Source organism: Melanotaenia boesemani, chromosome 12 (genome assembly GCF_017639745.1).
Source record: "Melanotaenia boesemani isolate fMelBoe1 chromosome 12, fMelBoe1.pri, whole genome shotgun sequence".
NCBI classification, from domain to species: Eukaryota; Metazoa; Chordata; class Actinopteri; order Atheriniformes; family Melanotaeniidae; genus Melanotaenia; species Melanotaenia boesemani.
Window position 1 is genome coordinate 28,082,322 of NC_055693.1, and position 22,628 is coordinate 28,104,949.

The following is a 22,628-nucleotide window of genomic DNA, read 5'->3' on the forward strand; positions in this document are numbered from 1 at the left end:
AATGTGATTAGCTTTTAACAGACTGCTTTTTCTACTAAAAGTTTCATAGACAATCATTCAGATGTATTAATATTAAGAGTAATAAGTGACATATACAGCAACATAAGCATTTTCTTGTTTCCACAGAGCAGATTGTGGAGATTTCGTTGTTTTTATAGTTGTGCATAATGGTTTGTCATGATCATCTGTCCTCATATAGAGACCACAAGTTGTGGTGATAAAGAATTAGCCCGCATTTATATAATTTTTTATGTATATATAAACTTATTAAAACTCGTGGATTTAAAACATACTTGTTCTTATCCATCTGAAATGTTAGAACTATTTGTCTAGTTGTGATAATACACAGGGTAAACATGTAAACCAACAATACAACAGTTTTTCTGAAGTCGCCGTTGATAAATTTTAGTGCTCAGTAGACCGTGTTGATCAGATTTCTAACTCATTGTGTCATAAAGAATGAGGGACTGTGTTTTGTATATCCTGTAAAAGAGCTTCACATTTGTATATGTATGTCATTTTGTAAAATGTATTAGTTTTATTAAATCTATGTGGTTACCTGCTTTCGTTGCTGAGCATCAGATGGATATTAATGAAGACACTGGGCTCAAAGCAGCTCTAAGATTTTATTTAACACCTATATCCTTCAAAGAAAAATATTTTTTCCATGTAAACAACTGAATTAGGCTGCAATCATAAAAAATATATAGAATTTGTTATGCGGTTTAGGTGACGTTTACACCGAAGCTTTTCATCCATTAAATGAAAAATCATAATTACCCAAAATTAAATCAGCTTTGCACCATTATATAGTTATTTGTGTCATTTATTGATTCAATATGTGGCATTAAGCCCACCTTGTATTACCTGAACTATTATACAAGATGCTGGTTGCCTAAATAGAAACAAATGATAAACACGATACAAAAGAAAACATGATAAAAGAACTTAAAATGAACTTATCTGATTCAGTGATAAGATCAACCCTCCAATCCACTGAGGTGCTTTAATGATACAATCAGTGTTTTTTAACAGTCTCTACATTCATTTAAAATATGAAGGTTTTTTTTTTACACACAGACTTAGAAGATATTTTAAGAGAGATGCCACCACACTTTGTAACTCCAAGAAAAAATAAATTTCATTAACAAAAAGGTTAAAATGTCATATTAAGAATCCTCAACATTTAGTTTTCAGGAAATCATCAAGAAATAATTTTTTTAATAAGGGAATATTTAAGCATGTTTGAGAAGAAGCCAAGAATTTATCTGGCAAAGAACAAAATAAACCCACAAAAAAGCCATCTGTCTTCACAGATTCACAATCTTACAAGTGATGATGTACTTGAGCAGAGCCTGATAACTGTTTCTTACACGTGATGATGTACTTGAGCAGAGCCTGATAACTGTTTCTTACACGTGATGATGTACTTGAGCAGAGCCTGATAACTGTTTCTTACACGTGATGATGTACTTGGGCAGAGCCTGATAACTGCTAAAAATGACAGAGACATCAGGTCCGCCCACACTGTCGTAGATACAAAGAGGGTCTGAGCCCACCGGAGGAGGCAGAATGAACCCTGGTTTACCAGGAGCGGAGTTTCCCGTCAGCACCTCAGCCGCCACAAAGTACAGGAACTCTTCATTTTTCTGCTTCCACAATCCCATGGCCGCCTCTACTGTGCTCGCAAAATAGATCCCCTCTCCATACTTTGGGTCTACACAAAGAAGGATAAAAAAAACAAAACATAGTGTTGATACGGCGTTCTTACTTTCTGTTCTTGTCCATTAGGCTGTGAGAATAAATCAAAAAGGCACATCATCAGTATTTTTAGCAGGAGTGTTGTCATACCTTCAGGTGGAGCGCACTCTGCGTGGAAACCAATGCAGCTGATCATCTCACAGAACTGTGCTGGTATGAGCTGGAACATTTTCTGAGAAGTGCTGCACTTCAGCTGCTGCTTCTTGAGGTCAAACAGCATCTTCAGAGCACGGTTCTCCACCCTGTCCACCTGGAAGAAAAATAGCCATAAAAAATTTAACTTGCTCTGGTCATGGCCTGCCCTGGCAAATTATTGGTCTATTGTCTTTAAAACACTAGCAGATGCACTCAGTATTAATTTCCAATCTAATGCGCTAGCAGCCATTTTTTGGCATCACAGACTGAAATTATTCTACAATAAGAAAAAGGCATAAGGATATTTTTGCTTTTGCAACACTAATTACACAGAAGAAGAACACTATTGGACTGGAAATCAGAAAACCCTCTGAAAGCTTGTGTGTAGTTAATGCAGCGGATACAAGTACAGAAGATAAAATTCTGACTTAGGAGTCTTGATATGAAATTTTCTCTGTTTGGGGCCCAATTTTGGGATTTTTAGGTAAGTTAAAACCCTGCCTGAGACCCTGTCATGTTCCACAATCTCACCTTTTTCTAGTATTTAGTTTGGAAAACTTTTCAATATGTTGCATGTTGGTTATGTTTCTCAATCCTGTTTATTTATTCATTTATTTACTTTTGTATTTTAACTTATTAATTTATTTTTGCTCATTTTCTTTCTAAGATCCTTACTTACTCTGACTCTTTACTAATTAAAGTTATGCTGGTTAGTGCTTATGAGTTTATAAAATTTAAGACCTTGTATGATTTAATTGTGTATTGATGTACTACATGTTTGTATCTCGTGTTTATTCTTGTTTTGTTTCTTTGACCCTTCTGTGTCTCTGGGGGAAGTTCGTGGGGTGTTTTTTTTTTCTTCTTTTTTTTTCTTGAAACAATGGGAATGTTCACATAAATGTTCACAAGTATGTAAAGATTTTTATGTCTCAATGTTTCCATTAAAAAAAAGAAACTTCCAGCATATAGGATGTGAAATGGATCAGGACATTAATAGATTATTTTGAGAAAGCAGTGCATTCATCTGTTATATATGCAACTATGTGAGGTTGTGGTTTAACGTTCAACTGTAAAATCAACCAAATAAATAAAGCTTTACTGTGACTTTAAACATGTAATTATTTACACATACGGTACCTTTGACACCCACAGATGCTTTTTGAAGGGACGACATTGATCTTTGAAATCTTTGCTTGACTTGGGAACAGTTTTTCTTTCCCAGGACACTTCCTGACTAGACAGCATACTAATTTCCCTTTCTTCCTCTGAGACAAACTCCTGCTGGATTTTGCAGAGCATGGCCTCCACCTGCAACACCGCAGGAATGGTTTCTTCCTTGTCACCCTGCACCATGATGCAAGCGTGGCCTTGTGTGAAAAACTCCTCAACGGAAACCCCTCTTTTCATTAAACCGGACAGCTGACGGTGTTCTTTCTCTCCAAAGTGTAGGATGAAGTTGTTGCAGATGTTGACAGGGCGGTGCTGGCTAATGAGGTCGTGGTACCACGTCCTAGCCTCAGCCACTGCTTCTTCAGAGGGGCCGGTCAGGGTGATCTGTGGAGACGGAGTTCTGCTGCTGTGGACGTTCTCTCTGTTTTCTGTTGCTGCTGGACAAGACATGAAGACAGTCATTGCTGCAGTACAACCACTATTCCAGTAAAAAATAAAAACTGGAAATATGTGTACGGTGAAAATAAATCTAATAGAATATTAATCTAACCAAATTAGAACAAATAAATATCAAATGTTTAACCTGAGACATTTTATTGTTTAATGAAAATATGAACTTGAGAATTTAATGTAAAAAAAAGTTTTTAGGGGGCTATAAAAATCTGGAAAAGCATGTGGTACTAAAACAGCTGCTTGTTGCAACATATTAGGTGAATTGTTAAAGGAGCACCTTAGAGAGGCAGAGTCTCTCAGGAGAAACGATGTGCAGAGTTATGCAATCTGAAAAAAAACTGATGTTTTACACAGTGCTCCAACTTTTCTTTGATATTGGAAATGTGATGTTTAATACTTGTGGAAAAAAGATTAATTCATTTGTATTAACTGCACAAAGACTTTGTGTCCTACTTTAATCTGACCAGACTATTTCTCCCTTATTCATTTCTCTTATTCTACTTGTTTTCATACAGTTTACTGTGGTGTCATTAAAAAATTAAATAAAACTTTTTCCAGACATTTTCATTAGCAAAACTATAAACGTTTTGATACTTTTCCAGCAATATTCAGGTGTCTGTTACAGTTTCAGTCCTTATTGGACATAATTATAAAATGTCACAATAAATACATCCTAAACTGACCAGTTTTTTAAAAGATACTTTTATTGTCCAAATATATCAAATTAATTTAGCAGATGATCTAAAGCAGTTTGGGTGATGAACACATTGAGGGGAGCAGCGTCTTGCTCATGGGCACTTCCGTTTGTGGTCTAGGGGAGGCCAGGGACTGAACAAGCAACCCTCCTATAGAAGGGTCTCTTTATATTCTTACCTGCATCTACCCAAGTTTAAAACCAGTTTCACGTAGTTCAGTTTTCTGGTCGACATGGTTTTAAATCCTTTTTGTTCTCTAATGGATTTTAAATCTGAAAATAATTTTGGGATGCAGTAATGGCGCAAATGTTCTCTGTAATGAGAAATTATCACACTGAAGGGAAATTAGACCAACTGGAGCTAATGTCTTACATCATCATCCGATCGTGAGCTGATATGAACAGAAATTAACAGATTACCTGGAGCAAAACTGGGATGTGATGAGCTTTGCTTAACAGATCTCATCTGTTCCTCAAAAGCCTGGAAATAGAAGAAGAGAATCTGCAGGTGAAGTTGTGAAACTGGACAAACCGAGTCAACGCCTCTCATGAGCGCTTCACATTACCGTTATTTTTCAGTGTAATGATCTTTGAATAAAATGTAACTGAAACTTGACAGATTGTGTAACATAAAATTATAGTAAAATTACACCTCAAAAGTGTCATCATCAGAAGGGAATATGACAAAGTAAACTTCCATCTTGGCTGGATTTTTCGAGCTGAAGTCGGCCACTGCATTAAACATCATTGAGGCAACTTCATCTTTCCTGAAGTTGAGGTTTCCGGTGCCGATTGCAGGAAAAGCGATTGACTTGTAGCCAGATTTAGATGCCCTGTACAGGCAGTCAGCCACTGAATCCACGAGAATCTTTAAATGGTTAAAAAGCACAAAGACTGATAAAAAGCATCCTCACAACACTTAATTAAAGCAAAGAAAAACTTAAACTTTGTTTATTTATCTTATTTTTCAAATTATCAAATAGTGAAATTCAAATTAACAAATTTATTTCTTAGTTAAATCTAATGACTAAAATGCCTGATGATCAGAGACTCTACCTGAGAAGCATTTCGCCCCCCTTTTTGAACGCAGAAAGTGTGATACACCTCTTTGCAACTCAGTTCATAGGGCCCTGTGACTTTGATGTGTCCCGTTAAATTAGCTTTGTCCATGTCTTTTTGCATTTTATAACCAGCTCTTGTCAATATAGCTCTGGAAATGGCCCCCTTACTCAGGTCGCCACAGAGGGATGCAGTGTTTACAATGACATGCATCTGAAAAGAGAACAAAAAAGGCAGTAATTATAAATTAAATAATTATAAATTATAATTAATTAATTATAAATAATTATAGACAGAAAACTAAATTCACACAACTTGAGGCACATTTCTAGATAAAAAATGTTTATGTCTTCATTAATCCTGATTCTTACATTTTGTTCTTCAATTTTACCCTTCATCAGTGTCACGCGGACATTTCCAAACGTGACAGTAGTGGCTGAAGCTCTGGTAGCAGCCCTGGTGTTGCTTGCTGTGGCCTGGCTGTATGACATGGGATGCTGGGGGGCCAATATCTTATGGCATGCCCTCTCGATTTCCTTGACTGTGGGCTCGTCATGGTTCACAAGGAAAATCTCGTTTGGACGATGTCCTTGTGGAGGAGAGTGTTCATAGTAGTCCTTTATACTCAACACTATGATTTCTGCACATTTTGGCAGAGGGTAGTTGAACAATCCAGAGCTTATAGCAGGAATGGCAACAGACTTCAGACGGTATTCTTTAACTCTGTGGAGAATTTCCCAAATCACCTTCTGTAACAGCGGTTCAGCTCGTGATACATCTTCCTCCGAAGGATTGTATTGTAGGTCTGGACCCACAGCATGAATTATCTTCTTGTATTTCAGTAACCCTGCATCTGAAATAATTGCGTCACCTTTTTTTACATCACCATGACGACTGACATGAACATTACTGTCTCTTTGGATTTGAGGACCACCAGCCTTAGACAGAGCATACGCAAGACCTCCAATGTGCTGAAGACCGGTGTTTGCAGCATTCACAACAGCTTCCGCTGTGAAACAGGTGAGATCCCCCTTCCACACGGACACCTGAACGCCTGCCTGCAGTGTAGCAACAAACCTTTTTTCTGGGGCACCAGCTGGCCCTCTGTGCTGGGAAAAGCGTGCCCCTTCCTCTAAATCTACACCATCAAAGGTGGCTGCACATCCAAATTTGCTGGAAAAGATGTCACTCAGAGTCCGTCCGCAATCTTTTACAATAGCAAGTGAAGCTCCATGAAGAGGAATGACTGCTTCATTACCAGCCATGGTTTCTGAACAGACCTATGGAAACAACACACATCATCAATGCAATGACTTTAATAATGAACCAGAACAAAAAACACAAAAAATTAGCAAATTACTGGCGAGAGACCATTGCACATAAATTATCCCCAACTACAACTTACAGCTGAGTCTTATTTACATGTGCCACCTTTTTTTTCGGTCAGGGTTTAAAAGTGGCCTGCCTACAAATTGTATTAACATTTTAGATAAAGGTGTTGCTTCAATTTCAGTCCAGCAGAGGGAGACAGAGACACGGTTAAATGAAAGGGTTATGCCACTTAAAAATCATTTTACGAGTTTCAAAACAACTGCAGCAACAATGTCCACTAAACCTAGATTAATTATGTACTGATACTGTTTCAATGTTTGTCTGTTAATAAAAAATATGTATTTTTTTAGTTAGGTACACATTACGGTATTTTAATTTGCACTTAATACAAACACCTGTTTATAGTTCACTAAATATGTTTTCTTGCAGTTCAGTCGTTACTTGTGTACTGAAATGAACGTTTGCCTGCATACTCACCGAAGTAAATATTTCAATAGAATGAAAAATGTGTAAAAAGGTGTAGTACTCAGATTTTGTTCGCCATTTTTTCCTTATCTCGTTAACCGCAAACGAGTATCCGCGCGAGCTTTTCGGAAAATACACGAAACAACAGAAGACGTCGAAGTGTGCCAATAAAAAGAGACGAAGCCTCTTTAAAACGTCAGTTTAGCATTAATTCAGATGTTTAAACTCTATTCAGAATACCTAAATATATTACTTTCGATTTATGAAACTTAAAGGAGACACTTACCAGCGCGAGTCTGGAAAGTCCCGAGTGGAAAACAGAAAGTAAAAAAGCAAAACTAGCAGGGTGCGGCCTGAATACTTGTCAGGTTAATGTTTGTTTTTTTATAACTCTTGAAAACAGCCTGTTTTTCGCTGCTAAGTGTTAAGCGTCAACCATTGAGGGCAGGACGCCTTCAAGAGCCTCTTTTCCTGGAAAACTAAAGTGAAAGTGCATTCAGCCACACGGCGGATGAGCAGGCACAATGGCCGACGCATATTCTTACACTCTGCTCGTCGAGCTCGAAGAAAATAAAATACCAAAACTCAAAAATAAGTTGGTGAAATACTTTCAAAGCAAGAAATCTAACGGAGGGGACTGTGAAGTGGACTACCAGGATGGCAGCGGGACAGCGGTGCTGCGTTTCCGCAAAGAGGAGGGTAAGCATAGATACAAAAATTACTTTTAAATGTACTTTTTTGTTTTTACAAGTAGTCTTCTTTAATTTCACAGTGCTGTGATTCTAATATTTTCACTTGCAGACCAGAAAAATGTTTTGGCGAAAGAGACGCATCAGATCAGTTTGGATAAAGGCTTGTTGAAAATGAAAGTTCGCCTCCCTTCACAAGAAAAAACTACAGAGGTCAGTAAAACAACTCAAAGGTGGTTAAAAATAAGCTTATCTGAAAGGCAGTGGAAAGTTTTTTTCTTTTTCTTTTCATGTGATCTTTCCTGGTTCGGTTCCTGTAAGCCCAAACCTTATGGTGCAGCTAGTATTACGTAACTCACCCACTGTTACGTTTCCATTTATTATGCTGATTGTTCTGTTTATTATCACAGTTGTTCGGTGATGTCCTGTTAACACATAAACATGTGCATGTCCACTTTAACAAACCAGGTCCCCACCTTTTAAAGTGACATGTAATTGATATAATTCAACAGAAAACTAACAAATCTGTCAGGGGGAGAGACATGCAATCATCTTTAACTCTTTGTTAAAGCATCTTTTAATTTAATCACAACAATAATTCTTAAATCTTGTGTAGGAGAATAAATAAAAAGTTGCTTCAACAAAGTAATATAATTTTTTTTTTTTTATATATGGGTATGTTTTCTTTTTCTAGTGAATTGTAGAGGTTATAGAAAACATTACAGAACCTAAATATCGCAGAATAAGATGTGAAACGATTCATGGTCTCATTTTTTAAGATCACAAAAACCTGACGTTTTAACATGGGTGTGTACACGTTTTATATCTACTAGATTTCATGTTATCAATCCATTTGCCTTGGATTTAATCATTATGTGCTATATGTGGCATTAACTTTGTTTTATAGAGACCCCTGAGCACGAGAGAGCTGATATTATATCAGCAATCTCTGAAAGATTAACTTTCTGTTTTTGTTGTCTCACAAACAATTACAAGAAGTCATTATTTCCTGGGGGCCAGTCCACCTTCTCAGCTTTAAAACTCTGGATGCTTCTATCAGACAGTCTCTTTAATTAATAACTGCACTGCTTACATCCTTCTTGGAAGTCATATGACTTATCGTAAACCCAAGGCACGCTGCCATCTGCAATTTCTGCTCTCCTGGTTTCTTGATATGTGGATATAAAACTAAGAGACAATCACTGCATGTCATTTTGTTTTATGGCAAGATTACTTTTAAAACCAGCTGATATTTAGGTAAATGAATAGAATGACTAAACACCTTTTAAAGATGTCTAAAATAAGTTTGTTTATTAATTCCAGAAAACTCCATCTGGAAAAGTTGAAAAAGAAAACAAGAAGGGTAAGTACAGAGTTTAACAAATGCATCCACAGTGGTGTCACTTTTCCTTGTTTGCTAAAATATGCCAAAACTTTGCATCCTATCACAATAATTTGTTCTATAGAAATAAAAATGTATAACAAAAATAAATAGCTTTATCCTCGTAAAACATACTTACCTTTCTGTAAAGTATTTAACATTAAAAAGTAGGTATAGTCTGTTTTAAAATGGTACATCTGCATCCATTTTAGTTTCACTTTTGCTTCCTTCCACATTTACTGGTCACTGCTGCTTGGGTGTGATTTGTGTCTCTTTTTAAAAGTCTGTTAAATGACACTCGATCATCGGTGATATAAAAATAAATGACCACACAGCCCTCCATTCTCACACTCTTCTGCTCACAGCTTCTCAGGGAAAAACACACAGTTTTTTATTTAGACAAACTACATCTCTTTTAGTAAAATGTAGCAGCTGTGTATTGTTATAAATGCTGATGAGCAAGAATTCACTGTTGTTAGAATTTAGGAGTAGCTACAAAAGACACTTCAAGTAACCTAAGTAGTAAGTGGCAGAGCAGCATTTATCTACATCGATACATAGATTCATTGATCAGCAAACCAATAACATTAATCCAAATAGGAAATATCAAACATTGGTACAGTAAACATATGTAGGATGAATTTAAGAAACAACATGTGGATTTTTTTTCTCTCTCTAAAAACATCTTTAAAAATGCTGATATCCACAGGCGTGGTGTCTAATTATGATAAATTTAGACTCTGTTATTTGGTTAATATAACAACATTCTTAAAATGGTGTTTGAGACTCCATCCATCATCTATACCGCTTCGTCCATTTAGGGTCACGAGGAAGCTGGAGCCTAACCCAGCATTTAGCAAGTGAGAGGCACCCTGGACAGGTCACCAGTTTATCACAGGGCCAGTGTTTGAGACTCTACAACCCTAATTGCAAATAAGCAGGTACAGTGTAAAATGCAAATAAAAACAAAATGCATTCATTAGTAATTTTCATAAATCCATATTTTATTCCCAGTGGAACATAAATAACATGTCAGATGTTGAAGTTGAGACATTTTTCTCCATTTTGTGGGAAATATTGGCTTATTTTTTACTTTCATGGCAGCAACCCATCTAAAGAAAGTTGCAACAAGGGGCTGTAAAAGAAAATGGCACAAATCAAAAACAACTGCAGGAGCATATGACACCTAGTTAGGTCAGCTGACAACAGGTGGTCACATGACCGGGTATAAAAGGAGCATATCAGAGGGCCACAGCCTCTCGGGTGTGAAGACGTACATAGATTCACCAATCTGTGACAAACCATGTGAACATGACCCTACAGAATATAGATTTATATATTTATATATAACAATTTCCCTTTGGGGTTAATAGAGTATTTTTCTTTTTACTTTAATTTAATTTCATATTTTGCTTTAATGTCTACAAATTTTTCTTCTTCAAAAAACTTCAAAGTTTTTTTTACATGATGTAATTATTTTTAAGCCCAATATAGAGAATGTGGATAGATTGGATAAAAATAATATCAGACTTTAATCTGGAGCAAAGGAATCTTGGTAGAGTAAAATTTACTTGCAAGGAGTTAACATCAGCACAAAGACAGAGGCAACAAGCTGTGAACCGTGTACAGCCAGCTGTGAACCGAAAGAGAGCCAAATGTGAAATGAAGACGCAGTTGTTCAGCACAAGTATTAAAACTGCTTTATCTTAGCGAGGTCATGTTCAGCTTTCCCATGAGAAAAAGTAGCTACTGACAATAAACGCACACTCTGCCGCAGCAACAATTTAAGATTCACAGAATATTAGGGTTGGGTGTCAAGCATCGATCATGGATTGGAACCGGGACTTACTTTCCAATTCTCCCAGAATCTAATTTTTCAAATTTTTAAATTTTAATTCCTAATTTCGATTCCCGGCCCGCCAACCGGAAGACGAAGCCGCTGAATACCAACAAAGAAGAATCCACTGGGAAGAGTTTGTGTTACCGCCCAGTGATTGGCTACACTTGTGATTGGCATGAATGATAGCTTATCATCACAAACTTTTTCAGGCCGCAACAAAATGGAGTGCATGCGTTTTGGCTAGTCAAGCAGGGAGCGCTTGTTGTGTATCTCCAGGTGTCCTGGGATGAAAATGCCACATGAAACAGTCTTTTTTTTGTTTTTTGGCCAGAAAGGTGAACAATACATACATACCCAACAACACTGGGTTCAGAGAAAGGTCAAACAGCGATCGGACCGCAAATTTGATTTTATTTATGAAGAAGTTTGCAGACAGATATTCATAAGGACTATACTGGGAAAATACATAACTTGGAATAATTTTGTGGCAAACTATTGTTAATATTTTTAACACTGGATCCTTCTGTGGAAAAGTAGTACAACTGATCATGGAATAGATTGAAAATGTGACGTCATTACCACGAAACAGGTAGGAAGTCCCGTTTGCGGAGAATCTAAACTTTCTAACAAGTAACGCATGCCTAGATTGACAAAAGCGTTATTGGAGAAGTTTTAGAGTTTATCAAACAAAGTGGAGACCGGGTCGCCGGCAACCAGGTGGGAATAATGAGGTTAAAACATGGAAACTTTTTGGACCCCTGACTAAAAGAATTGTAATCGAGAATCGTTAGGAACCAGAATCGAAACACAAAACCATAATCAGAACCGGAATCGTTCAAATTCAAACGATATGATTAACAAAATATGCTTGCAAAGATCTTAAGAAGAAAATTTAAATTATGAAACTATGATCTTTATTTCTTCTAATAGTGTCACAGTCTAGTTTTGTTCAAAGAACAGATTGTTTTTCTTTCCAAAGTTTGATTGAGCTCAGGTATAAAGTATTTTTACATTTTAGTTGCTTTTTGTGATTTCATATGAATTGAAGTGTTTGTGATAAATCAGTATGCAATATTTTCTCATATCAATCACTGGCTCATCAATCAAAATCGTATTGTTGCAGAATTTATGACCATCGAATCATTATCCACTGAATCTATATTTCATTTTATGATCAAACTTGTGATTTACACCATTGCTAACTCTTATGCATCATTAGCTGCATTTACATTTTTTCGCAAGTTAAAAGCGATATTTCTCAAATTTAAAAAAATTTGCAGTTGAGATTTGCAGGTGTTTGCGTTGAATTGTGTTTAGCGCATTAGCTGTTATTCTCGTAAAATCTCGTCCTGCGAGACTCCACCTTGAGGAGGAAGGAGATTTCTAATTCTTTGTGAAACTCTGCATTTCGCTGTTGCTTGCTATCAAGGATGGCAGTTTTACTTTTTCTTCAATTATTTGTAAAAATATTTCTGTGTCCTCCTGCGTCTACTCATACCGTGCCATCTTTACTTAAACTGCTCTCGTGACCCTTCCTGCATGTACGTGTGAAAAAGTGTTTCCATTACACTTTGTGATATACTTCTGTATCGACACATCTGAAAAACCACCTTATGACAGCGTAAAATCATTTTAGCAATATTTGAAAGGTTTTTCGAAATGTAGGTGTTTCTATTACCATTTTTTTATTGCGATATTTAGGTTTTGCGAAATTCTAAAGTTAATGGAAACACACCTGAACCTTTTACAATTCCAGCTTTTATTTTAAGTTGACTTTTCTTTTCTAGATTATTTGTACTTGCAAATTGTATGTTCACTCATTTATCTTTCACACCTCATGCGCAGCGGACATTAAACAACCGGATGCTGATGAGCACGACCCTGCGGATTCAGTCCAAAAAGACGCAAAAGTCAGAGATAGTGATACAACTGATGAAGAGGAGCTGTCTTCCACCTCAGCTGTGTTCGAGAACATTCCAGACAACGTAAGCCAGGAGTTCCTGGAGATGCTGGTGGAAAACGTATTGAAGGATCTGAGCTCTTCATCCAGCTCCCAGGACTTCATGTTGGAAGTCATCCCTGACATCTCCTCTGCTGTTGTGACTTTCCAAAGTGGAAAAGGTACCCATCTTAAGTGTGTGTGTGTGTGTGTGTGTGTGTTTGTATGTATAATGATAGTTTCAATTAATTAAACTAAGATTTTCATTTTTAAAACTATCAAGGCCGAGTTTTTACTTAAATTTTTTACATTTCTATGTTTCACAGAAAATACTGAGTTCATAGCAAAATGCTCAGAAAACCGGATGTTTGCGAAAAAGAAATTATCAATCCGTCCACTTGAAGTCACAAAACAAGTCATAGTTGATGACATAAAAAATTTATGTGAGGACTTGCTGCAGCTTTATTTTGATAAAGAGGGTGGAGATGTGGAAGATGTCACTCTCAATGAAGCGGAGCAGACTGCTGTCATTACTTTTAAAGACCATCAAGGTATTTCAGCTGCACTCCATGTTGCATATATGAATTTACAGTATATATCATAGTAAAATAAACTACAGTGATTGCTTCATTTATTGACTTGTTGACACTGACGTTTTTTTTCTGATTATTTTTTTCCCATAGCTTTAAGCAAAGTCATCAAGAAAAAGCATATCATCAAGCAGGAGGAAATCAGAGTTTATCCATTTTACAAATCTTTGGGGTTAGCCCTCTATGGTAAAGACAAGCCTTCACCAAAACTCCCTCCTGCTATTTCTGAACCCATTGACGGGGCTGTGTGGAGGTACTTATCCAAGAACCAAGCAGCAGCAGAGATCATTCGTAGTGACTTGATAAAACATTACTGCAACGTGAACTTTGACCAGTCTACTGTGCTCCTGAGCCCTGTGTCTTCATTACTGAAGCAAAAGGATGCCAAAACCATCATCAAAGATTGGAAGGAAACCATCAAGTCAGCCTTTGGAAAATCCATGTCCAAATTCAAATCCCTGAAGTTCAGACCAGAGTTAGAGCAATGGGAAGAGTCTGAGGAGAAAATTAGACAGACCCTAATGAACGAGCAAGTGGTTGTGGTCCCTGATAAAGCCAGTGGGGTCTTATCAGTGGTTGGCCTTGTGAAAGATGTCAATAGAGTAGAGAGTCAGCTTTCTGAAGTCCTCAGCATGATTGAGCAAAAGATGCAGAGAGCAAAATTAAGCAAAACCCAAGAGATCACAGCATCACCATCGATGTTCCACATCCTGTCTCAAGATGGCCTTCGGGATAAGATCCTACAAGCGTGCCCAGAGCTTGAAATGTCATACAATCAAAGTAATCTGGCAATAAAATTAACTGGATTTGTGGACGAGATTATTGCAGCAAGCAGAGTCATAAACGATGCAATGTTTGCATTAAAGCGACAGAATCTAGAAGTAGATAGCTCTGTCTTTGACTTGTTGAAGTATGCACAGCAAGATGAGCTCACAGATGCTCTCCTAACTTCTAAAGGCATAAATGCAGCATTAGAGGTCAGTGCACGGAGGGTGCAGATTGCTGCTGTTTCCGACAAAGACCTTAATGATGCCCAAGACCACCTGGGGAAGCTGCTGTTATCCCAGTCCATCGATGTTGAAGACGCCAGTGTCCTGGATATGCCAGAGTGGAAACACTTGGTCAGCCAGTTGGAGAAAGCCAACACTGATTCATGCCTGAAAACTCAAATCCAAGCCTCTCCCCAACAAGTTGTGGTGTGTGGCCTCAAGGACAGGGTCATCAAAGTTAGCAATGAACTCAATGACTTTTTAACTCAGAATGCTCATATTGAAGAAGCTGTTGCCATACAGGCAAATGTTGTCACCGAATACCTTCAAATTTTCAACACATCTTGGCGGAAGCAACTGGATGACAATGTGACTGTGTCTTTTAGAAAGGGAGCCATCCTCCTAAGTGGTTCTAGAGCTGCTGTGGAAAATAGTAAGACAGTAGTTAAAAACTTGGTCTCTTCTTTGTTCTTTGGCACTTTAGAAGTCCACAAACCTGGAGCGAAGAAGTTCTTCCAGCTTAAAGAAAAAATGTATGTGAACTCTTTGAAGACTGAAACTGGTTGTCTGGTCCAACTGGTTGATTATGTAGGTGGAAAACAAGATGGCTTGGACTTGGGATTAGTACAACAACCCGTGTACCAAGTTCAGACAACTGATGGAGTGGAAATCGTTGTTTGCAAGGGGGATATGTGCAGTTATCCAGTGCACACAGTTGTCAATGCCGCTACTTCAGACTTGAAACTTGATTCAGGTCTTGCAAAAGCACTTTTGAAAGCCGCTGGCCCTCAGTTGCAGGGTGAATGTGACAAAATAATCAGTGTGAGAGGGAATCTTAAACCTGGAGACTGTCAAATAACTGGCGCTGGCGGTCAGCTTTGTTGTAAAAATGTCATCCATGCGGTTGGACCAATGTTTGATCAAGCTAAACCCAAAAAGGCTCAAACTCAGCTGAAAAGAGCTGTTCTAAACAGCTTAGAACTCGCTGAAAGCCATAGCTGCCCCTCTGTGGCTCTTCCTGCTATCAGTAGAACCCTAGGCTTTCCCCTCGGTCTGTGCACCATCACCATCGTCCAGGCAGTGAAGGAGTACTGTGATGGGAAGTGCGAAGACACCTTGAAGATGATCCATTTGGTGGACAATGATGATAGTGTTGTTGCGGCCATGGAGGCTGCTGTTAGAAAGGAGTTTGGAAATCAGGGTTCTGCTCATTCCCAAAAGGCTCCTCCTCCCAAAGCTATAAAGTCTGCAGTGGTGAAGCAAGCTGCATCTGACACCAGCTTGTGCCAAGCCCAGACCAAAGAGGGCTTGGACATAATCCTTAAAAAAGGAAATATTCAGGCTGCGAAGGTAATTTGCATTTTTTAGATACATTACTTTATTAAAGTTTAAGACTGAATTTCATGGAGATTACGTGCTGCTAGACTATAAGATTATACAAGAATTTCAAGCTTGATACAAATACCCAAGGGGGGAAAAAGACAGATTAAGAGACAAATTGTTTGATATAAACTGGGCTTCAGATTTACTTTTCCGCTGGTATGTCTTACTGAAACTAAGAGCACCAGCACAAACTTTAGAGGCACCACTTTAATTAACTAAAATATGATTAAATTCTCTGTTAAGTGATGTTAAGATGGAATATGTGTTAATGTATTGAGTCACATTTTAAATTATTCAGTTACATCATTAGTGTCAAATCTAATGAGCTGAAGACATCCAGGGGGTGGTAACCTAGCGGTTACATGGGTGGGCTTGGGTCTGGAAGACCTGGGTTCAAGTCCCCAGGCTGGAAACTAAGGTGAACCACTGAGGGCTCCTGGACAGGGGACCCTAACCCTCTAACTGCTCCCTGGGGGCCCAAAAAATGGCAGCCCATTGCTGTAACTAGTGATGGGTTTAAATGACTAATTTCAGTGTTTCTTGAGAAATATACTTAATTAGGATTTTTTTAAATCCCTTTTAATCCCTCTCTAACTGAGAGTCAGATTTACTTGAGCTCTGTTTCGAATGATGAAGTATGACCTGTAAGCATAGTGGACAGCACCTGGTCAGAAGTACTAGATTTTATTGTCATTTCAGTCTCTTCTGCAGTATGATTAACATGTTGCTGGCAAGTCAGCAAACTGGTTATACCTGAAGAGGTTGGGTCACACAGAAATAAAAAAGCATTCTTGTCTTTAAATAGAACTGTATTTTTCATTGCAACAAGTGCAATAACATTACAAGAATCTTTCCTTTACAAACTGCTGGAGCCTTTATATATTCCCCTCTCTAAAACTAAGGTCATGTGATGTTTCCAGGCCTTATATTGTCATTAAAAAATCCGGACTGTAGTGTCACAGATGGACCTTAATGCACTAGGGATTGAAAATGTATAACTTGCCTTCACCCTATCCCTGATCCTGCATAGATATAAAAAACCTAGATGTCTCTCTGGCCACAGATGTTTTATTGCTTGTTCTGTACGACTAAATTGCTTCAAAATGTGTTTAATAGTTTAATTAAATTTAAATGATCAGTCACTTCATTTGAACGCCCCAACGTAGATGTCATAAGCCCACGTCTACTGTCAGGACAGGTTCCAGTTTACATTGTCACCACTATTGTTTATTTAAAATTCATTATTTCGAGTGTTTGCCACAGAAGTGGTTTGAATCTGATGGTGGCAGTCGCAACCAGATGTTGCCATCCTTTAGCTCTAAAATTACTTCTAAGACATGCTTTTATTACACAGATTGTCAACTTTTTCATTACCCCAAAATATATTGTGAAAGTCCACATCTGATAACAGTCTGTTACCACATTTTTAGACGGATGTGATAGTGAACACTATCGCTGAAGACCTCATTTTGAGTAAAGGAGCAGTTTCTAATGCCATCCTGGGTGCAGCTGGATCCAAGCTTCAGCAGCTGGTAGACAACCAGAATGCTACTGGAATGCCTGGTGAGGTCATTGTCACTGATGGATGCAAGCTAAAGTGCAAACAAGTTTTTCATGTAATTGCCCCTAGCTGGGACAACAACCAAGGGACAGCTGAAAAGGTAAAGCATTACATAATTTTTGGCAAATGTTAGTGAGGTATCATTAGCATTTTGTAAAACACTTACCTTGTTTAATTTGTGTCTTTACAGTAGAGTTAGGTCGTAGTATTTCTGAAAAAATTTACTGATATTATTTATACTTTGTCTTCAAGACTTTAAGAGGGATCTTCCAGGATTGCCTGGGCTTAGCAGAGAGCACTCGTGTTAGCTCCATGTCCTTCCCAGCAGTTGGAACCGGAAACCTGGGTTTTCCAAAAGACCTCGTGGCCTCTTTGATGTTGGATAAAATCCTAGAGTTTAGCAGCACAAAACAACCCAAGCACCTGAAGAAGGTTGAGATAGTTCTTTACCCTGGCGATGCACAGACTATCCAGGTAAGGAAGGTGTTTTCACATTCAGAGCTCTAAGCAGCAATTCTGCAGCAGATTGAGCTACAACAGCTTACCACAAAATCAGAAATTACAAAGAAGCAGCATTAAGTATGTTTTGACCACCAAAAGTGGTTGTATTGGGTTTGCTGGAGTCAATTCTGGCCTAATTAAAAAAGTATTCTGGGCTAAATGTTCTTCAGACACCACAATGTGTCTTTGTTCCTAAAAGCAAATGCATTCAACGTTGCTCAAAACATGTTTGTTGTCGATGGAAGCTGCACTAAGCAGAAATTAATCAAACAGTTGTAACCATGAGATTTAAGAGGTTCAGGTGCTTCATAAACAACATGATGCAACCTTGTCTGGTGGAACTGATCTGTAATGTCTTGGTAATGCTTTGGTTTAAAAGTAATGTTTTTAATAAATCTGTCAAATTTTGTCACCAGGAATTTAGTGATGAATTTATGAGGCGGTTCTCTGGTACTTCAGGTGGTTCATTGGCCACATCTTCCTCAAAAAATACAGGTAGGCAACATCTTTTTATGTCCCCGTCTTGTTTTCACTTGTTTCTGTAAGGATTCAGTTACTAAACCTATTGTGTAATTAAAGTAGGAGGCATTTCAATGCCAGTGAAATGTCAGTTTGTTCAGTTTAGTATAGTTATAACAGTTTTTCCTAAGAGATTCTCAACTTAAAAACTTATCAAAAACCACATTTACTGGTATTATTTATTTTTGTCCTTTTTCAGCAGGCCCTTTCTTTAAAGTTGTCTCCAGTTCAGGAATGTGTGAGACCAAAATGGGAAACGTGACAGTGCAGGTGGCAACAGGAGACATAACCCAGGAGACTACCGACGTCATTGTCAACTCTTCAAATGAGAAATTTACCCTCAAAACAGGCAAATAATTGCAAAACAGGAAAATCTCTAAACTGCATTGTGATTATCTTTTTTTTTTAACCGTAAATATGATCAAGCCTATCTCCTGCTTCTTAGTTATTTTTACTCATTGAAACAAACATATAATTGATAATTAAACACTGATGAAGTTGTGAAATGCTTTTCATCACAGTCCACATTTTAAAATGATAAATATATTAACCACAGTATTATGACCTCCAGTTTCTGTTTGGCTTAATAGTTATTGTATCCCCCCTCCTCAGGAGTTTCTAAGGCTATTCTGGATGCAGCCGGTCAGGCTGTTGAAGCTACATGTCGAACCCTTGGTACGAAAGCACTTCATGACTCTCTAATCCAAAAGTGATCCCATATACGGTCTAACAGTATATCCTTTTGTTTTAAAAAGGATGCCCAGATGATAATTAATCTGTTGTTTTTGCTTTAAATCATTCAGAAGTGAAGATCAACGTGAATATACAAACTAGTGGCTGCCATGGTTCAAATTCATTCATATCCTCTGTCTTCACCTTAAGGTCTTGAGCCCAACCAAGGCATGATAATGACACAGCCGGGTAACTTAAAGTGTAAGAAGATCCTCCACCTGGTTGGAAAAACTGACCCAGTAAAAATCAACAAGGTTGTGAAGGATGCGCTCCAAATGTGTATAGATAACCACTACACCTCTGTCTCACTTCCTGCCATTGGCACAGGTAAGACTTGCTAACAGATTCCAGGAATTTGAGCAACATTTGAGTGGATGTGGAGAAAATGTTTCACTGTTTGAATATAACAGTTTACCTGTATTCAAAAATTAATTTCCTCCCTTGTGGATGGTATTTTTTTTTTATCTCACATCTTTCATTTATGGTGGTTTTTTTTTAAAAATTTTTTAGGTCAAGGTAATACACAGGCAAAACAGGTGGCAGATTCCATGTTGGACGCAGTGAGTGATGTGCTGAGCCAAAACCCTTCCAGTAGCCTGACAACAATCCGGATAGTCATTTTCCAGCAGCCCATGCTCCAAGACTTCTCCACTAGTATGCAACAAAGAGAAGGCACTGAACAAAAGGATAAAGGAGGATTCTGGATGAACCTTGGCAGTAAAATCAAAAGTAAATATGGAGAAGAAATTTTTTTTTTTCTTTTGTTTGTTTTTTTTTTTTGCTTGTTTTTTTCTATCCTTTTTCTGTTTTAAAATATTCAGGTCTTGCAATTTCTTCTTCCAGCATTATTTGTTGGCGAAAGTTCCGACAAACCACAGAACGAGGAGGATTTTGTCATTGTTGCATCCAAAGTTGATCCTGCTTGCTTCCACATCTGCAGTGACGCACAGCCTAAAGTAGATGCAGCCAAAAAGTGGATAAATGACCTGATAGCCAACGAACAAAACAGAATCGTCCTTACAGACAACGCCATCTTCAACATGTCTTCTGCAGACCGCCAGCGCATCTTTGACATCCAGAAGAAGAATGACGTGAGCGTAAAGACTGAGATCAAGAATGAGAAAATATCAATTGTCATCGAAGGGCTCAGCAGGAATGTGATCGAAGCTAGCCGTGATATCGATAACATTCTTAGGCAGGTGAGAGATGAACAGGAGTTCAAGAAGAGAGTGGAGCTGGCAGGTACAGTTGTGGACTGGCAGTATCGACAGCACAAGTTTCAGTTTCAGAGTTTTGACTCACTTACCAACTACCAGCTGGAGCAAGCGTTTGAGCAGAGTCAGCCAACTGTAAAGATTAAATTCCAGGGCCAAACTTACACTGTGGACGTGTCAAAGAGAGAAGCCACTGATAGTCAGGGAAACATCCTGCAGATAAAGCGCATTGACAAACTAAAAGGTATTTTACACATTGATTGGGATTACCTCAGATTCTGCAAACTAAAACATAGAAAAAATAATGTTGAAACAGTTTTAATAGAAGATCTGTTTTCCTGCTAGATGGCGATGTTCCTGCTCACTGGGATTTCATGCCACCTACCACCACCTGTGCAGCTTTCCCACTCCCAGCTGGGTCACTAGAGTACACTGATGTCTTTAATCTGTTTCAGATCACCTGCAAACGCAGCATTACCAAGGTAACATGCTGGCTTCTAATGTCTGAGTTATTACCTTGTATGTGGAGAGCACAAAAACTGCATTTATCTCTGATCTTAGATTGAGAGGATCCAGAACCTCGGATTGTGGAAGAGTCTTCAGATCAAGAAGGAGGAGTTGGAGATGAGAAATGGCCATCAGAACAACGAGAAACGCCTTTTCCACGGCACTAGTGAACCCACGATCCCTACCGTCAATGAACGCGGCTTCAACAGGAGTTACGCTGGAAAGAACGGTGAGAAGTTTGTCTTCTTTTTATGTTTCTGGAACAGACCTGGTGCTGGAAATCAGACATATTGGCTAAAGTTAGGCACTTAAAAGATGAGTGATCAGCATGTTGAATGAAGGCTGCTGATGAATGTCACTTCTTTAAGCTTCACTTGGACATCTCTCCAACTTGATTTAGGTTTTTGAAACCATCAGTTAAATCTGGTTTTAAATCATTGATCAGCTTAGTGTCTCTCTTTTTTCCATTTTCAGCTGCATGTTACGGCAACGGCTCGTACTTTGCCGTCGACGCCAGTTACTCTGCCCATGACACCTACTCCAAGCCTAATCAAAATGGAGAGAAGTTCATGTACCTCTGCCGTGTGCTGGTGGGGGACTACACCACCGGGCAGTCCGGCATGATCGCGCCGCCGGCCAAGGGGAGCAGCAACACTGAAATGTTTGATAGTGTTGTGGACAACATGACCAAGCCCTGCATGTTTGTGATCTTCAATGACATCCAGGCCTATCCAGAGTATCTGATTACGTTCAAGTGATGTGACCATGTGCTGTGATTACAAATCTAACTGGGATTTCTGCAACTTTTTACTGATTCTTCTATAATTCCAGTAATCAATAATCTGCTTTTCTAATTTGAAATAGTTTTCAGAGCAAGCTTTCGTCATTATTAGTGAGACTCCTGTAGTGCATTGAAAATGTCTCAATCAGCACATTTCAGTTTACACATGCAAACAGAAGGGGGTGATCTTAAAGGAGAGCTTTTTTTTTGCTGGAGGTGTCTGTTCTAAGAAATCATGTGATAGCAGAAGTGTGTCTGTGTATTGGATCAGATCAACAACTAAGTTTGAAAGTAAACATGAAGTTTAACATTGATTTAAAATAAAAAGGCTGTGAAATAAACAAGCAGTGGTCACTAGTTTATAAACATCACATTTTAAATGATGCACCTTGTTTTTGTCATAAAGCAACAAGAATTCATGAAGCTACTTTTAAAGTCCAAATAAAATCTCTGATTATATATTAAACCAAGCCAGTTATAAAACACCTGATTATTTTAAACTCCCATCACAGAAGCTGCCTTGTTAAAGAAGCTGAGATTTATTTTGTATCTTACTGAAACATTAAAGGTCTTTCCTCGTAATGGGATTTTGGTTTTTGTACAATTTCTTTCAATTTCATATAAGTTTCATCCCAATCTTAATATAATAAACTTATTTAAAAACTTTGAATCTTTAAATTAAATCTGTAAATGAAGTTTTGCAACAAAAATGCGTTGCTTCGTAGATTATTAAACATTAAATCATTTTGAATGTCTAAAGATCAGATTACAAAGTTTATTCAACATTTTAAATTTGTTTTAAGACAAATCTTATATTTCCATTTAATTGTAGCTTAGTGCTAAATGTCCTTTTCATTACCAATGTCAATTCTAGATGGAAAATATGACAAATTGTTCCACAAACTTTTATATTAAAATATAGATATATGCACA

General features: G+C 37.9%; 2 protein-coding genes across 9 annotated transcripts; one reads left to right on the forward strand and one right to left on the reverse strand.

Moving 5' to 3' along the window:
- Positions 1-607: 607 nt before the first annotated feature.
- parp9 (poly(ADP-ribose) polymerase family member 9) lies at positions 608-8,146 on the reverse strand. Of its 7 annotated transcripts, none has more exons than XM_042000858.1 (9): positions 7,356-7,493; positions 5,644-6,552; positions 5,270-5,485; positions 4,866-5,081; positions 4,634-4,694; positions 3,034-3,503; positions 1,852-2,011; positions 1,470-1,717; positions 608-1,426 (listed from the first exon to the last, which is right to left on the reverse strand). In XM_042000858.1, exons 2-9 carry the CDS (start codon positions 6,535-6,537, stop codon positions 1,370-1,372), a joined length of 2,322 nt encoding a protein of 773 aa, XP_041856792.1. In that variant the 5' UTR covers positions 6,538-6,552; positions 7,356-7,493; the 3' UTR covers positions 608-1,369. The 7 variants fall into 7 exon arrangements, with proteins under 7 accessions (XP_041856792.1, XP_041856796.1, XP_041856793.1 ...); XM_042000862.1 differs by having other exon boundaries at positions 608-1,316; positions 1,452-1,717; XM_042000859.1 differs by having other exon boundaries at positions 608-1,340; positions 1,384-1,717.
- On the forward strand, positions 7,594-22,279 carry parp14rs1 (poly(ADP-ribose) polymerase family member 14-related sequence 1). 2 transcript variants are annotated; one of them, XM_042000852.1, is made up of 17 exons: positions 7,594-7,768; positions 7,871-7,971; positions 9,082-9,121; positions 12,825-13,100; positions 13,245-13,469; positions 13,602-15,847; positions 17,311-17,541; positions 17,694-17,915; positions 18,359-18,437; positions 18,661-18,810; positions 19,074-19,136; positions 19,344-19,520; positions 19,704-19,922; positions 20,037-20,651; positions 20,753-20,889; positions 20,969-21,143; positions 21,389-22,279. In XM_042000852.1, the coding sequence occupies exons 1-17, from the start codon at positions 7,594-7,596 to the stop codon at positions 21,670-21,672; spliced, it is 5,415 nt and encodes a 1,804-aa protein (XP_041856786.1). In that variant the 3' UTR covers positions 21,673-22,279. The 2 variants fall into 2 exon arrangements, with proteins under 2 accessions (XP_041856786.1, XP_041856787.1); XM_042000853.1 differs by having other exon boundaries at positions 18,664-18,810.
- Positions 22,280-22,628: the final 349 nt, after the last annotated feature.

Bases quoted from the DNA above. Each gene is read 5' to 3' on its own strand.
- parp9 (XM_042000857.1), bottom strand. From the start codon at position 6,537: ATGGCTGGTAATGAAGCAGTCATTCCTCTTCATGGAGCTTCACTTGCT. The intron at 4,695-4,865 runs GTGTAATTTTAC...TTCTATTTCCAG, and splicing joins CTGATGATGACACTTTTGAG to GCTTTTGAGGAACAGATGAG. The intron at 3,504-4,633 runs GTAATCTGTTAA...TGTCTTGTCCAG, and splicing joins ACATCCCAGTTTTGCTCCAG to CAGCAACAGAAAACAGAGAG.
- parp14rs1 (XM_042000852.1), top strand. From the start codon at position 7,594: ATGGCCGACGCATATTCTTACACTCTGCTCGTCGAGCTCGAAGAAAAT. The intron at 7,769-7,870 runs GTAAGCATAGAT...TTTCACTTGCAG, and splicing joins GCGTTTCCGCAAAGAGGAGG to ACCAGAAAAATGTTTTGGCG. The intron at 18,438-18,660 runs GTAGGCAACATC...GTCCTTTTTCAG, and splicing joins ATCTTCCTCAAAAAATACAG to CAGGCCCTTTCTTTAAAGTT.